The sequence below is a fragment of the Bombus affinis genome, chromosome 11, assembly GCF_024516045.1.
Source record: "Bombus affinis isolate iyBomAffi1 chromosome 11, iyBomAffi1.2, whole genome shotgun sequence".
In the NCBI taxonomy this organism is placed as follows: Eukaryota; Metazoa; Arthropoda; class Insecta; order Hymenoptera; family Apidae; genus Bombus; species Bombus affinis.
This window is the reverse complement of record NC_066354.1, coordinates 1214505-1230957: the sequence shown is the minus strand read 5'-3', so window position 1 is coordinate 1230957 and position 16453 is coordinate 1214505. Positions and strand designations below refer to the sequence as shown.

Here is a 16453-nt window from a genome sequence, read left to right as displayed (position 1 = left end):
TTATTATACATTCTATTGTACTGTAATTGTTTCATTATTGTTTATACACTTGTTTAGTACCTCTTACTATGACCGCATAACTAACATCTTATAAATCGCACAAACTCTGTAAAGAGTTGACCAAGTTATATTTACAATCATCCATAGATTATAACGAGACGAGAATCCTATCAATTACGTATCAGACTTAGTTTGACCATGACTTGTATCTAAAATAGTAATGCTCGTACATATCTAAAATATGTACTGTGGCATACATAAAGAAATCAGTGGTACCAAGTTAAAAAGAAGACAATCTCTATGCTCATCAATTTAAAATAATATTCATTATTGCCAAGATACAGGACACTAAACAATCATTATATTTGCTACTATAGTTTTACGTCGAACAAATTAGTGATATTTTATATACTTTTAAACACCACAACTACGAAATTGTAGCTACTATACCAATCACTGTGTAAATAATACAAGCGTTCTTAAATGTGTCAAGATTATAACTGACAAGAATACTATAGAACTACTATACTCAGGATATAGGAGATCAACGTACTATACTAAAATGCTCGACGAACGGAGTCACTTTTTCTATGCCTATTTTATATATACCAACTAATTCACATGACACATCTGTGTTCAAGGAAAAAGAGCAAAGATGAGGGGACTGTTTCCGCCCCTACAGTTTTCCTGCCACATAAATTTATATATTACTCACTGGAAAAATTAAATCTTCTGTTTATTGTCATGAGATAGTTACGTCGTAGTACTCTTTGATAAATCCTGTATATAATAATTCCTAGAAGTGATTGTATATTTATGTACACTTTTTGTACAACTCTTTTTAATAATAAATTACAATTTGAAAGGAAATTAACGTGATCTTCAGTGATTGATACTCATGGTATGTATTTATTTTTTATACATCATCGAATTATCGTTGTATTATATACTGTCAACATTGTTTTCACAAATTAATAAGCATCTCGTGATACGACACATGCTTTCAATTAACATAATTAACGATTAAACATTGTACTACTTGCTGAAAACACCTGTAAACTTTCTTTTGTGTACTGGAATGAACAATAGAAATTGCGCTTATATCTGTGGCATATTCTACTTAAATAGTATATTTAAATGAATGCGTGTATTTAAATGAAAAATGAGTTATACATATAAAAAGTGTAATTGTCCTAAAAATTTATTCCTTTAATTTATATAATACGTAATTCATGTTATCATCATGTATCTGATACAAGGACAAAAATATCAAAAAATACTTTAGTCATTGTATTTTAACTTTGCAAAAACTTTAAAAATTTAGGAAATGTATTAATGAACAAAGATTTCCACGTTTTTCTTTTATGTTTTAATAAATAAATATAGTAAATAAATTTCTTACATAATTTCATATAGCATTAGGTTTTAAATAAATAATAATGCATGTGATTATATTTTATATCTGTGTTTCATATATCTTGGGCTTATATGTTTTAGGCTTTACGTATAATGTCAGCGATAGTGCCAAGCACACATAATGTAATTGATTCTAATCAAAGTTATGACCATGCAACAGAGAGACAGAAACTATTGGAAAATTTATTAGCTGCTGCAAAAAAGTGTCATGTTAGATTTGGTGGGCGTACTGAATTAGCAACTGAATCTGATATATGTGTTACACAGCTATGTCACATATTTGAATCAATTTTTAGTCATGGATTACGTACAAAATGCATTGAAAAAATTAATTCAGCTTTAAGGTAATAAACTAAATAATACTTGCATATATAAATTAAAATGCCATTTATTTCATCAGTATTTCTTATAAGATATATATTATGGAAACTTCTACAGAAACAATGACATTTGTTTACCTTGTCTGTTCAAGATAAGATTGATATATATTGATATTATGCATATAGTCATCTACTTTTTTTTTTGTACTTCTTATCACCTCAAATATGACTACACGGATGTATGTTTATAAGATAATGCTATGTGATGAGTAATAACTAAAGATATATTCTGTTACATTAATTTATGTTATTTATATCTTTATAGGCATGTCTCAGACATAGTATCTGGTGGTAATACAAAATCATGCAGTACATCAGATATGGCTTTTTGGCCATGTATAAAGGAACAATTAACATGGCATGAACAAGAACGTTTTAGTGTACTAAAAAAAGTTCACACTGATTATGGTAGGGGTAGAGCATGGCTTAGAGCTGTTTTAAATGAACGTTCTTTAGAGCGTCATTTACATGCTATAATTGACCCCTCGATACTATCTTCGTTTTATGAAGATTGGGCATTTTTACTTGACCAGGAACGAAGTGCTGTATTACCAGATGTAGCAGCAGGTTTAATAACATTCATTCAATTTTGTATTATATTAACTTATTTATTTAAGATAATTAAATATCATTTTAACTATTAGGACTTGGTAGTATCTTATTTGCAATTAGGATAGATAATGAAGAATTAGATAATAATTCAAAAAGCAAAGAAATGGAAAAACAAAAGATTTCATTATCTGAACCCATTATATCATCTACTATACCAGGTAATTGCTTTTCATTTCAAGTGCATAAAATTACATATAATTTTATACGAATATAATTAATATCGCGATTAGGACCTACTTCAAAACAGAGACAAAGGAAAAAAGTGCCAACCCATATAATTTCTTTCGATAACGAAAATGATGAACAAGAAAGTACAGAAGCTTCCATTTCAGTTAGTGCACCTCCAACTTGTCTCAATTCTCCTACAGTAACATCAACAAAAACTTCTACATCACCTAGTTCGACAATTTCACAATCTCAACCAGAAACACATAATGTTACTACAATAGTCAATAAAGAAATTTCTGACTGGGAAAACAGGTAAATGCATCTGCCATTTCACATTTTAATATTGACACTTTAAATAACAAAATTTTTTAATATTTTTAGTGAAAACTTTGAAGAAGAAAAAGTATTAACACCAGTTACAAATTCCAGAAGTATGGGTGGACTAGTTCCCGTGTCTCCTTTAGATCAAACGTTAGACGACATGTTGATAGCATTACCAAGCTACTTAGACGTATGTATAAAATGCATCTCTTCCGTATTTTTATATCTTTTAATTTAATGTTTTTCATCCATTTTATATTTTCTTGTTATTTAGGATTCATCTGAAGTAGCAGAACCTGCAGTAGAAGCTACGGAACCATTTGCAGATTTAGATATTCATACAGATGCTGATAGTGCAGACATTGAAGTGTTACGAGTAAGATTATTAGCTATGACTGAAATGTTAGAGCAAGCTAAAGAAGATGCTATGACTAGTAGATTACAGCTTGCTCGTTTACAAAGACAACATCAAAATTATCTTGAAAGACACGAATTACAAATACAAGCATTAAATAGGTAAAATTCGCAATATAATTCACCTTATCTTATAAGGCATAGAAATAACTTATACTTTAATATAATTATGATTTAATAGAGAAAATGAATTATTAAGACAACAATTACGTAAATATGTAACGGCAGTACAAATGTTGAGAAGAGATTCGGATTCTACTACAGTTTCCGAAGAAGATCCATCATTAGATTATCATTATGAAGCTCAACAATACGAAGAAAAATTAATTCAAGTTGCAGACATGCATGCGGAATTAATGGAATTTAATGCTAGATTAACTTTACAATTAAATGACAGGTAAAATTATTACATATCTATATTTAACAGTAACAATATCTATATTTTATATTAATGTTCGGGAAATTTCCAGGGAGAGATTAGTTAAGTTGTTACAAGCTGAATTAGAGTGCCTTCGTGGCCCTATAAATGAAGACGACTTACCATTAGAACCACCATGTCTCATACATATATGGATTCCATCTGCATTCCTTACTGGACAGTCTTCTGATATACATCATGTTTATCAGGTATCTAAAGTAGATATAAATTACAATAAAATTATTGTTAAATATATCTAAGTTTATTAATTATTACAGATATACGTACGTATTAGGGATACCGAATGGAATATATATAGACGATATGCGCAATTTCATGCACTTTATAGAGAATTAAAGAAACATGATGCAATTGTTACTACTTTTGAATTTCCGCCAAAGAAGACAATAGGAAATAAGGTACATTACAGAAGTATACTAAAGAATATACTATAGAAAATATCTTAATGAAAGAATAGTATACAATATTACAGGAAATATTCGAAGTTCATTTTTATTCATTTTTATCTAGGATGCTAAATTTGTAGAAGAACGACGACAAAAATTGCAACAATGGTTAAGACGAATTGTTGGAAGATTGGCACAATGCTCCCCAGCATTTGCTTCTAGACCAAGTAGACAAACGCTTATATCCCTAATGCCTTTCTTTGGGTAATTTATCTCACAATACTAATTTAATATTAATATAATATGATAGACAAGCGATTCTAAAACTTCAAAAATCTATAGAAAAGTATTTTTAATATCCTGATCTTATAAAATATTACCTTTTTTAGTGATAACCCTAATACTGAGGATTCGAGGAAAAATAACTCTACAAGAAACACGTTTTCTTCTTCCCCTCAATACATGGGTTTATAATTATTAAAGTTTTTATAGATAATTTGTACATACATGAAGGCTTTTTAATTTAATGTATAAAATACTTATATTGTTCTATATATATATATATATATATATATATATATATATATATATATATATATATATATATATATATATATATGTGTGTGTGTGTGTGTGTGTGTGTGTGTGTGTGTGTGTGTGTGTGTGTGTGTGTGTGTGTGTGTGTGTGTGTGTGTGTGTGTGTGTGTGTGTGTGTGTGTGTGTGTGTGTGTGTGTGTGTGTGTGTGTGTGTGTGTGTGTGTGTGTATATATATATATATATTGTTGACAATTGAAGATACGAGCATATGTCTGTATGTATACAATTATAATTAATATACATTCATACATATGCTGTTTATAGACGATGTATGTATAAAAGTAATATGTAGTAAAATTAATTAAAAGTTAATTCTTTTTCTACACAAAAGTATGTATTATTTTTTTACACAAATTTATGTGCAATATTGTTTGAAACTCTAATTCATATTTCAAGAGAAATTCTAATCCTATTTTTAATCTTTGAATCAGATAAAAAAATATATTTCTTATATATTATACAAAATTTGTTATATATCTTATATTTTAGAATAAATAAAATTTAAAAAACTAAAAATTAATAAACGTATTAAAAAATATTATTTGAAACATGTTATATGATAAAAAGAAATATGATCATTAAAATGTATATAAAAGATATTATTTAATGAATTAACAAATTTAGATCAAAGAACTAGGACAATGCACAGAATACGAAAAATAAATCATTATACGTTGTTCTTATAATTAAATTATATAATAGGGTGTTTAATCTCGTTTTCTAAAAATTTTATTCATGTAAGGCGCCTTAACAGTAATATAAAAAGGTACACTTTTTCCATTTATACTTTATGATAAAAATAAAAGTGCATATTGTTATTGGAACAAGTACATACAGTATTATGCTGGTAAATAATACAACTAATCGCATATAAGATTCACAGGTTTAACAAGTTGCATAGGAGTCTCACTATGGAGAGGTAAGATAAGAGAATTTTTACAACGAACCAATCATCGAAGAACCTATTCAGGCGTAAATTTTTGTCCCTCGAACGTGACTCTTATCAAATAATAAATATACGTTATAACAATGAAATTTCAATCGTAATGTGAATTAGTATTTATACTGAGCGACACAGACAGTGAATTATTTTTTACCTTTCCATATTGAGATATAAAAGTTTCTTGTAATAGCAAAGTTTATCGAGTCATTAATATAATCATCATTAATACCTTGACTGCCGATTGTGGAACCATAATGTATTTTTTCGTTACAAAGGAACCAACGATACACCTGTATATTATTGTTATATATTATAATACATTCGATGATGTTGCGACAAGAGTTTTATATTGTAGCTCGAGCAAGCAACAATATAAATGACAAATCCCGATAAATCGACATTTGCTGCTTTAAAGATCGAAGCCGCTTACATTTAATTCGATACGAAATGTATCGAAAAGACATTGTTGCATGGCAGTCAATGTATTAATTGCAATTACATACACTTCAAACGAATCTATGGAATCTATATTTATAGCGCATCGCAATCATAGCATCATAATCATAGTAAGTTTCGTAACATAATGGTACATGATTACATTACTTATAAAATCGATTACAAATCAGACACATTCATTTCAAGTCGATATCATATAATATAATATTCTGACTTGCAATAGGGAGAAAAAAAATAATCGAATATATTCGTTAAATAAGTTCTTAAAGTTTCGATAAGAATATAAATTCGATACTTAAATTTAATGGACAAATACAATTCTTTAACAGAAATATAAAAAAAAGAAAGGAAAAACAAAGATTACTGTTGAAAGCAATTAAAGTATTCGTAAACATATTATAACATTAAAACTTTCAATATCAAATATAAATAATGCATTATTATGATAAAATACTCAAAAATAAGGTAATATATATTTTTTTATGTACTAAATCTTATACTTTAATTTGCTTTTATATTTTGAAATTTGATACTGCACGAAAAATACAGTGTATAATAACTTATCTCTTAAAGAGTATTTTATTCCGTAGAAAATATAAGTTTATTTATACATATAACGTTTCATGAAGGTTTATCAAGATTAAAGAAAAAATAAATCTCGATCACGAGAAATTAACATACTTTACAATACTGATACGCGGTACTTATTTGAAAAATGATTAACAGTACTCATTAAATTTACGATTCATAGAGATGCGTGTGACTATCTATTGTTTAAATTAGAGAATATATTGCCGAGATAAATGACATTTCAAGCAAATAAAGAACAAAATGATAATAAAATGTAAAATATGTGTGTTGTATGTGTTGTTAATAGAAAACAAGATGTTGAAACGCATAAAATTTTAAATAAAATTAATAAATTCGAAATTTTCGAAATATAATAAAAAAATGTAAAATTAAAAAAATATATATATATATAAAATTAATATTTACTATGATTTTGACAATTGCATTGTGCCGTTCGGAAAAGGAGTCTAATCTCTGTTGACTATGGACAGCTCGTATTATGGTAATTTCTTTTATACACATATTTTTTTAAAGTTCGCATTGTTCCACAAGTTTTTTCGTTCAACGAACTTTCGCGAGACGCACGAAAAGTATAGAATTCGTTGGCCTTAGTCACTACGTTCCGTACAAAGATTTCATCGTAAACGGCTTTAAATTATTATTTACATTCACTAGCTCTCTTCGCTGACTAATTTTGATTTAGCCCTAGGACAGACTAGAAGGTGGATAGATCCTTATGTATAAATTATTAATTTTCGATGTACCGTTGTGAACTACTAATAAGATGTTTATAGCCTTGTACTGTAAGATACTCTTTACACAATATATAATATTATTTTATAACTCCATTCGCTAAGAAACATTGTGTAACTGAGATTAAAGAAGAAGCTATATTTATAACGAATCTTTATAAAAAAAAATTATACATTTTAAAAATAAAATATAATTTTTAAAATATAAAATTTATAACAATTTTCTAAATAATCTCGTAAACATTTATAAAGTTGTACGTACGAAAATATACTCTTACAAGAAAACATTACATAAAGAAGGTTTCATATTTCTCTGCTTTCAATAAAAAACGATAAATAATATTCTACGTATTTATTTAAAAAACAATGAATAAAAGCTGCATTTAACTTTACCAAATATATAAAATTCTCGAAGTACATATCTTTTTACAAGTTTTACGCGTTAAAAAATTTACACAATTCTGAGCATCTTACAAATTACAATCATGTTTAACAATCTCTGTGTTCTTTTTTATTGTACGAAATACTACAACGATACGTCCTGGGCAGTCCTAGGGATAAATAAATTCGTAATTGACATAATCATTTTGCCATTCTGAAGCCTGCTCAGATTTAGATATGTAAAGAGAATGTACCGAACAGTAGTCACATAAGGATCGTTTAGTTAACGAATTAAAGAGTACCTATATTGTTTCATAGGTAACCGGAGAAATTTGAGCCTAATTTTATTTAACTTTAAATTTAGGTATATCCAAATAACAAGTAATCTTTAGTTTAGCAGTCTTTACACACATTCTTTTGTTTATGAAATTGACAACAAAAGCTAACAATAATGATAACACATTATGCAAGTACATGAAGGTTAAAAAGTGGAGCCTCATGAGTGTAGTCAAAAATAATAAGGCTAGCTTCTCTCTAAAGTAATTTCTTTTTCTGCTTATTAGTAAAAGTATGAAACTTTTTATTCACTATGATTAATACAATGTGTTTATATTAAAACATTTTTTCTTCTCCTCCGTTTAAGTGAAAATACCAACAGATGAAATACGCGGTTGATAAATTTTGTCTCTTTTCTTTAGAGCGCCTGCAAACTTAACGTTCACATTCATGTATTCTTACAGCAATGGGATAGATGTCATTTAGGTCCATAGCGAAAATAAATAAAAGAAAATCTTCTTAAGCTAGTAGATAGCAGATTAGTTTTGTATTGTATACTTGTTAACTAGCCAGTGCATCTTGTATATATCCTGACTCTCTCATTAACCTTCCTGTCTATTTAGCACACTTTGCCACGCATTCTAAGGCATGAACTTTCTAGTGAGCTGGATAAAAGAGAGCATAGACCAGTGTGCCAGGTACTTTATGTGTTAACATTTTTCACTGTTGTAGCTAGATACAATATAATATTAGAAAGTATATTACTATTGTATTTAAAAAACTGTTCTTCCCTGCTCTTGATCTTACATTTTATTAAGATCCTTATTCTTCAGACCATAACTATAAAATCGTTTGCAAAACGTTCTGTATTAGAAAGCAAAAAATAAATTGAACTTCTTGAGTGGCTATGTCTGCATATACTAAATAATAAGTTAAGCCATCACACGAATAACTCTTACAAAATTTTTTCTTTATATAGAGTGAATAGTTTGTTATACAAAGATATTTTTAACAATATTTGATATCCCTTTGATTATTCTTATTGTAAAAACATTTAATAGAGAAACGAATAACTGCTAATTATTAAAAATATATTTAAAGTATACACACACACACAAATACTACTACAAATTTAAATAATTAAATTTCAGAGTACTCCAAATACTTATAATATTCATACAATACGTACTTCGATAATACCATAAGCCTTAGCGTTATTCGTGGATGGCTTAATCAGGATTCTGATATTACAACACATGCATACTGTTATTTGTATAGAACGCAGATTATAAATTTCTTTACTATGATCCACGTTTATACAAAACCCTACACGCACACCCATACTGTGCCAAGTTAGGGAGCCAGGTGTATGCACATCTGATACCACACTGGCTAAAGCACATGTCGTTATTTGTTACTTTAATCAATGTTTAATTTTACCATTCGCCATATTTTTACTCATTATATTTCCACCTTATATCATTAGGTTCATTCTATCATACATCCGTCAACCTGTCATTGCATGCTGTATTGGTTGTACATATTCAGATAGTAAACTAACATAACACAAATTAAACCAAAAATTTTGCAGCCCTATGGTAATTTAGTTATTAAACAACAGAATATACTCTTGCAATTAACTTAACTTCCATAAGTTGCTTTATGACACTGAACACTATACTTGAACAAAGTGCTTGTTTTACTTTCAAAATAAAAACTTATCATCTAAGAGACATTACTATAAAAAGAAGCTATGCAAAAGTGCACATTTGTACACGTAATACAAAATAAACTATCATGACAATTAATTTACGCCTTTATCTTACATACGCGACCTTAAAAAAAAGGAGTAAAGAATGTACGTGAATAATTCTAAGAGAATATAATTCTAAAAAATAATGTACCATAGGGACACATTATTTTCGAGCTCCTCAGATAATAATAATTTCAATATTTTCAGCATATAAGTAATAATATAAAACAATACAAAATTTTAACAAGTGTTTCGTTCCAGTATGCAATCGAATAATTTCAGTGAAAGATCTAATGAAAAATTTATAAAGGGGTACCGATGTACATATCCAGGCACATGTACCCATTTTGTATCTGTATAATTTTGCTTTTTCCAACAATCAAATTTAATACTCTGACATTTGAATATTTATCCCTGTATACAAAACTAAAGTTGTTTAGCACATTTTAGCACTAAATTTAGAATACACAATTTTTATTAGTCTTTCTCCCTGTAGAACACAATGTTCATTCCTAAATGTCGTTTTTTTAGTTATCACAAATTATTGTTCCTCGTATTTATTATGGTTTGAAACATTAACGGAGCTCAGATGCTTTCAATATTTTGTATCAATGCAATTATAACTTTTTAATTACACATTCACGATGCCCGAACGTTGGGTCGCACTGAAAACAGGCTGCTTTTTCGGTAACTTTTCTTTGTTGGTATATGCTTTCATATCAAAGTAAACCACTTTCTACCCATGAGGTCATTCAAAAAAAATATATATATACCAATTGGGTTTGTGAACATTATTCTGTAAGGTAAAGAGCAGGACTATGGGTTTGGAGGAGGTGTAGTTGGTGTTGTATGCGAAGAGGGTGATGCACTGGCAACCATTGTTGGACTGGCTGGCTGTTGTAATGGCAGGAACGCTGATCCCAAGCTAGGTTTTAACTGGAATGCTACACACGGCTTTGGGCAATAGTCTAGTTTGCTCAAGTCTATCATGGGTCGCCTATACATACAAATATAACTGTTTCAATAATGCTAATATGTTAATATTCTTAAATAAGGAAGGGATGTTAATTTTAACTAACTGAATTTCAACCTTAGTGAACTTAAGTTATTTTTACCGGCAATACGAATATTATACATATTTAATTTGATGTAAGACATAAAATCTGATAGGAGTTACAAATTAATTATTATCATAATAGATTTTCTACAAATTATCCTAATTTAAAAAAAAAACGTGCATGACAATTACCTGGCATCCTCTACAAATTTGAGATTGACTTTCTCACAGCCATCAGGTGGTTCTCTTGCAAGGAACCTATTAATGTGAGGAGAGGTGCCAAGGCGCCCTTCTCTATCTTGTTCGGGGGTTGAGCCACGACTTCCACCTTAAAGATAAATTAGAACATCAGAATTAATAACCATATAAAAATAGTAAGCAAACAACATTGTATATATCAATTGAAAAGTAAATATCTTTAATCCATGCTCTTAATAACTAAATTATATAATTCTTGTATTTATAAATTCATTCATATAAAAAATAAAAAATAATATAAATGTGTAATAGTTTTGTACACTAAAACTAAACTTCAATCCACTTTATTAACAGTAACATATCTGGATAGATTTGCGAAAGTTGTATAGATATTTTATATGATACTTGTGTATATACAATGTTAAGATTTAAGATACAATAGTCTCTATGTGGCAATTATGTATTAAACATAATCGCTACAAAATTAATACATAATTTAATAAATCTAAAAATTACATATATGATCAATTATCATGCAATAACATACTTCAAATGACATCATAGTGCTTCAATAATTATTTTTAAATAAGAACAGTTAAAAAAATATTGATTTAAAAAAGAATATATATATATATATAATCCTATATAAAACAAAATACTACATGCAAGCATCAATGCAATAATAAAAAATACATTTTATTAAAGATAGATTCGTTTACCATATAATGTCATAATATATTGTGAACATTTAATTTGGCATTATTATTCTATGAAAACACATCAAATTTTTGATCAGTACAAAACATTAATTAATTGTGTAAAATCAGAAAATAATTCCAGGTGTAATATTAATGGTAATTGATTTTGGCATCCTATAAAATATATATAACTCATGCATATACTTCAGACTTAAAATATTGTGTGTACATATATATGTATATGTATACATATTTACGAAATAGTAAAAAATTTATAGATAGATGTATAAAATGTCAGTAACTATTTGAACAAGGGCATTCAAAAAAAAAAAAAAGAAGAAAACAAACATATTTGATTAAAAGGGATTTCATGAGAAATAAAAAGAATGTTTCCGCAAATATGCGCCAACCTTGTAAGAGATCGCTAGGCGGACGGGACGCATCCATAAGACCAGGAATCAGCGGAGACTCAGAATTCCTAGATGGAGGGCCTGTCTCAACAGGCACACACCATAGTTAGTCTGTTATTTATAGTGTTACCAGTAACCAGAAATACTTCACACATACATATATGTATATACTCTCATTTAAAAAACAAGAACATATAACTCTTTTTATATCTTTTAAATCACGAAAACATACTACTAGTATTATGAATACTAATAACAAACATTGCATATAATTATTAATCTGGTGGTGTTAAAGTTAACGTTCGGATTAGGTTCCCATAATTTTCAACATAAAACTTATCAAGTTCATATATATTTTCTAAAAACATTGACAACTACTTCATATATCTAAACACTATTAAATAATATAAAACAAAACATAAACTTACCTGAAGAATAAGAACTGGAGGGAAGGTCAGTAGCTGGCGTTTGTGTGTTCACACTACGAGTAGCCCTTAGTAGGTCTGCTAATGGCGCACGATGACCTTCCGGTGTAATTTGTTCACGATACCGTGCATACTATAAGAATAATTAAATTATTGTAAATAAGTTATATATTGTCATAAGGAATTATGTTTATACATCATCATAAATAGAAATGAACACGTGCTTTGTCTTCCACTGGATGATCAGGGTCACTAGGGTTAGCTGCAGATTTGAGAACCAATCCTTCAATTTCTTGATTTAATCCTTCAATAGAAGAACGCATTGGAGGCCTCATTGGTTTCACAGGGATATTCATAGGACTTGCCTTTGTACTCAAACCAAATTGATTGTCTAGATATAATAATAAAATATCAATCAATTTTAGAAACAAAGAGATTTGTTATGTGGAAATTTATTCTTCAATGAACTTACGTATAGATGTTTGTGAAGCAATACTGGGTAAAACTGTGTGATCTGCAGGAAAAGCTGGTGGTGGTCCACCTGGCATTATAAGTCCAAATGCTGCTGTTCGTTCTCTACTGCTGGTACCTTCTTTACTTGAACGTTGCAACCTATGTTATACATCTTTTGTTAGAACACATAGGTAAATGTCGTAGTAGTATGTTGTGTGCAAATTACAATATGACATTTAAAACTCATCATTATTGTAAAATTTGTCATTATTATTTAGAAGATAAAAATAGAATAATTTCAATGATCTATACATACCGATGCCTGAAATACTTTTCTAGTTTTTCATCTGTAGTAGTTTGTTCTGTAGGATGACGGGTGTGTAATTTTCTTGGTTCATTGGACCATTCTTCTGTCTATAAAAACATAATTTTATTAGTTTGTAAATTATGCTGGCATGAAACACACAGAATGTTATTACATTGTACAATAGAGTAAAATATTTATAAAACTAGAACAATCAAACATACAAATACACATATTTAAAATACAATAAAATTTACCTGTGTAGATTTATCAACCAATAGAAGACTAGAGTGAATGTAATACGAATCACGAGGCCATTGTCCTTTCAAATAAATTGTATCTAGTGATGCTGTCCTTCGAATATTTTGGTTTCCACTTAAACTTTCGCTGCATCTTCCGCTTAATGTTTTTGATTTTGCTGTTTATAAAAAAGATGTTAGATAAACATAACTTTTGCAGTTGGATGAAATCAAAGGTATATCACTGTTGTGTAAACATAAACCAGAACCGGACTATCAACAGTGTATTCGGTTACTGGATAAAATAAACAAAAATAAAAGCAAAATTTAAATAATGCAATAATAGGGTAAAGGAGGAATGAGTTTTTTAACTGTTTATTGTGGAACCGATCTAAAGCTATGTATTCGGTTACCGAATCAATCAATTTGAAAAATTATAAATCTATGATAAAAAGAAAAAAAGGAGATTAATTTGCTTTTTAATTGTTATCACATGTTAATGACTGTATTGTACATATAACTTAATATACCATATTTGTATATATATATAACAAAACATTCATCATTGCTCAGTCCATCGATACATATCATTACTTATTAGACACAATCAAAATCATAATGCACAATTTACATTTACAAATATATTACATTGTTTTATAACTGTAAATCAATATAAAATTCAACGTGCTAAATTATAATTAACGAATGTGTAAGTTAGAAAACGTTTAAAAATCATTGCATATTTTAGGATTATCATCAAAAATGATTACAGATTTAAGAAACATATATCAGAATCAAGATAATATAAATTTCTTCGTCACAATTACAATATTTACAACCGATTGTACGTATGACACGTACCTGACACGAACAAATTGTACCGAATCTCGTAAAAATAATATTAAAAATTGTTGCAATCAAGAAAAACAGAACGATACACTTGCAAATAGACGATCGATGAAAAATTGATGCATGGTACAATGACACAATAAACATTTATAATCGGCCGTGTTGTAACATTGAAATAAAAAGAAACAAGAAATAAAAAGTATTGGTTTAATTAAGGGGGAATATATAGTTGGGAGGGTATGGAAAACATAAAATGACAGACACAACAAAGTGTAGCGAGAGATAACAGTGTATAGTAAATACGTGAGGATGTGGAGCAGTGAGCGTAAATACCTTTGTAAGAGAGGGAACCGGGGCTTCGTTGTCCCGAGGAAGAAGTCTCCGGCGAGATGCGGGCCCGCCACGCACTCGCGTTTGTTGGCGATACAGTAGGACTGTTGCTGTTACTCTTCCTGAGACTGCTGCCTTGCCGGCCTTGTCGTAACAGCGAGCTTACGGGTAGAGTCGCGCGCATTGGGCCTTGCTTCGATGTCGAGCATGGCGAGGACTTTCGCATTCGCTGTGATCCCGACATTTTGTCATATAGGCAGCTGGCACTCAGGCCGTCGATGCTGGTGTATCTGATGGTACACTGTATTTCGAATATGCTCTGCTAAGGATGGGGCGCCGCGGGCACCGTTCAGGGCACGAGGCCTCCGAGCACCCGCGACTTTGTCGCGCACACGCGGCGACAGCAGCGGTAGTGCCGACAGTACCGAAGACAGATTTTCAGAATCGTTTTACAATCTTCGGCTAATCGGTGGCGGGCGAGATCTCATCAACGATAGTAGCAGCAACGACGACAATGGCGCGACGAATTCACTAGCAACTACGACAGGAGCGGTGGTAGCGGCGGCGCGACGACAATGCCCTACGCGTCTTGTCATTTGCAATGTTCTGCTGCTGCCTCGGCACGCACGTCACGTGATCGCCCGTCCCGGCTGGTCATTGGTGCAACGCTAGCCCGTGGAGCGTCGTACTACGCTCACCCGTGGGGGCCGCGTTCCATTCACTACCACCGTAGCACCGTACCTAGCGTCCTATCGCTATCTCACTCTAACCTTCTTTGAGTCTCTCTGTCTTATTCGCGCTTGTGCAGTGGCACTCAAATTCGCCCTTTCCTCGATTGCTTTGATCTCTTGTCCAAAATCTTATTTACCGGTTGTTCTCGATATCCACGAATCACTTCTCTTTTAACTAACGTCCATTACCCTACCAATCCACCAAGAAATAGACACTAATCGTTTTATATTCGTTTATTTTACCAAGAAATCACCTCTGAATCAAAATGATGTTTTGGTGTTCATGTACGACGTGCGCAACTCTGCTTATATACACCTGCACGACACACGTACAGACTAGTATGTAGCGTTTTACGTTTCACGTTATGTACGTAATGGAGGAGCACAAGCCGATGAATAGCGTGTGTGAATAACTTTCGTGTACGGAGCACGTACTAGCACAGGCGTAGTATCCAAGCTTACGTTTTTCAGCTACGGCGCGTGCACGCTACGTTCATTCGATACTCTCGCTAGGAGAAATCTCGAGATATAATCGTTTCAATTCGTTACTATCGAACTGATATTTACGCGCGAGCTTGATTTCAATGTTATTGATAATACCAAATTTTTATGATCTCTCTGGCTACAAAAATCCTATTTCTTTACTTTATTTACTTTCGTTACTTTTATGTCTTTTGTACAAAATTTTCGAGGGCAAACGAGATACTTTTCCTGTTGAATGATTCCGTACCTTCTATACAACTTTTTATAAAAATTAGTGAGATAGAGAATATTGGTGCGTTAAAATTGTTTTTCATTTTTAACAGTTGGGTTTAAAAAATTATATTTTTTATGAATTAAGCTCGTATATTTATTTACAATATATTATACATTAAACTATGCAGTTTCATTACA

The 16453-nt window shown here is 30.3% G+C and overlaps 2 protein-coding genes across 6 annotated transcripts; one reads left to right on the top strand and one right to left on the bottom strand.

Moving 5' to 3' along the window:
* Positions 1 to 351: 351 nt before the first annotated feature.
* On the top strand, positions 352 to 4850 carry LOC126922046 (sorting nexin-29). Of its 4 annotated transcripts, none has more exons than XM_050734230.1 (12): positions 352 to 901; positions 1498 to 1760; positions 2062 to 2363; positions 2441 to 2566; positions 2741 to 2888; positions 2958 to 3087; positions 3172 to 3413; positions 3493 to 3708; positions 3782 to 3938; positions 4008 to 4148; positions 4261 to 4400; positions 4526 to 4850. In XM_050734230.1, the coding sequence occupies exons 1-12, from the start codon at positions 899 to 901 to the stop codon at positions 4608 to 4610; spliced, it is 1953 nt and encodes a 650-aa protein (XP_050590187.1). In that variant the 5' UTR covers positions 352 to 898; the 3' UTR covers positions 4611 to 4850. The 4 variants fall into 4 exon arrangements, with proteins under 4 accessions (XP_050590187.1, XP_050590186.1, XP_050590184.1 ...); XM_050734229.1 differs by having other exon boundaries at positions 2639 to 2888; positions 3006 to 3087; XM_050734227.1 differs by having other exon boundaries at positions 354 to 901; positions 2639 to 2888.
* On the bottom strand, positions 4755 to 16082 carry LOC126922063 (protein FAM117B-like). 2 transcript variants are annotated; one of them, XM_050734260.1, is made up of 9 exons: positions 14832 to 16082; positions 13668 to 13828; positions 13423 to 13520; positions 13126 to 13265; positions 12878 to 13044; positions 12657 to 12786; positions 12229 to 12309; positions 11115 to 11250; positions 4755 to 10862 (listed from the first exon to the last, which is right to left on the bottom strand). In XM_050734260.1, exons 1-9 carry the CDS (start codon positions 15070 to 15072, stop codon positions 10682 to 10684), a joined length of 1335 nt encoding a protein of 444 aa, XP_050590217.1. In that variant the 5' UTR covers positions 15073 to 16082; the 3' UTR covers positions 4755 to 10681. The 2 variants fall into 2 exon arrangements, with proteins under 2 accessions (XP_050590217.1, XP_050590218.1); XM_050734261.1 differs by lacking the exon at positions 12229 to 12309.
* Positions 16083 to 16453: the final 371 nt, after the last annotated feature.

Coding starts and splice junctions, on each gene's coding strand:
- LOC126922046 (XM_050734227.1), top strand. Junction 1,761..2,061: donor AAAATTAATTCAGCTTTAAG/GTAATAAACTAA, acceptor ATATCTTTATAG/GCATGTCTCAGACATAGTAT. Junction 2,567..2,638: donor TATATCATCTACTATACCAG/GTAATTGCTTTT, acceptor TATCGCGATTAG/GACCTACTTCAAAACAGAGA.
- LOC126922063 (XM_050734260.1), bottom strand. CDS start 15,072: ATGTCGGGATCACAGCGAATGCGAAAGTCCTCGCCATGCTCGACATCG. Junction 13,045..13,125: donor TGCTTCACAAACATCTATAC/GTAAGTTCATTG, acceptor TATTATATCTAG/ACAATCAATTTGGTTTGAGT. Junction 12,787..12,877: donor ATCATCCAGTGGAAGACAAA/GCACGTGTTCAT, acceptor TTATTCTTATAG/TATGCACGGTATCGTGAACA.